This window comes from Arachis duranensis, chromosome 10 (genome assembly GCF_000817695.3).
Source record: "Arachis duranensis cultivar V14167 chromosome 10, aradu.V14167.gnm2.J7QH, whole genome shotgun sequence".
Taxonomy (NCBI): domain Eukaryota; kingdom Viridiplantae; phylum Streptophyta; class Magnoliopsida; order Fabales; family Fabaceae; genus Arachis; species Arachis duranensis.
In genome coordinates, this window is record NC_029781.3 from 100,982,336 (window position 1) to 100,982,604 (window position 269).

General features: G+C 64.7%; 1 protein-coding gene across 1 annotated transcript in view; it reads right to left on the reverse strand.

The window, feature by feature from the left end:
• LOC107471418 (transcription factor MYBC1) overlaps window positions 1-269 on the reverse strand; it is a gene marked incomplete at its 3' end in the record, with an annotated part of 962 nt that continues 693 nt past the window's right edge. The window contains 1 exon segment of the mRNA XM_052255728.1: window positions 1-269. This exon segment is cut by the window's right edge and continues 103 nt beyond it. Coding sequence (XP_052111688.1) covers window positions 1-269 — 269 coding nt within the window.

Consider the following 269-nt stretch of genomic DNA (forward strand, 5'->3'; position numbering starts at 1 on the left):
GAGGCGGTACTTCTGGAGGTGGCTGGCGACGTTCTCTCGGGTCAAGCCGTCAACGCTCATGAGCTGCATTATGGTCTTCGGAACCGCGTTCTTGATTCCGAGGTGTGCGACGGCGTCGACGAAGCGCTTGTGGAGCTGTGGGGTCCAAACGAGGCGGGGCCTCTTGAGGGTTCTGGCTGGCTCCTCACCGGCGGCGCCGGAGCCAAGATCGCCGGAGTCGGCGAAGTCGCCGCCGGAGGAGGGTTGTTGCTGATGCGAGGGGGAAGGGT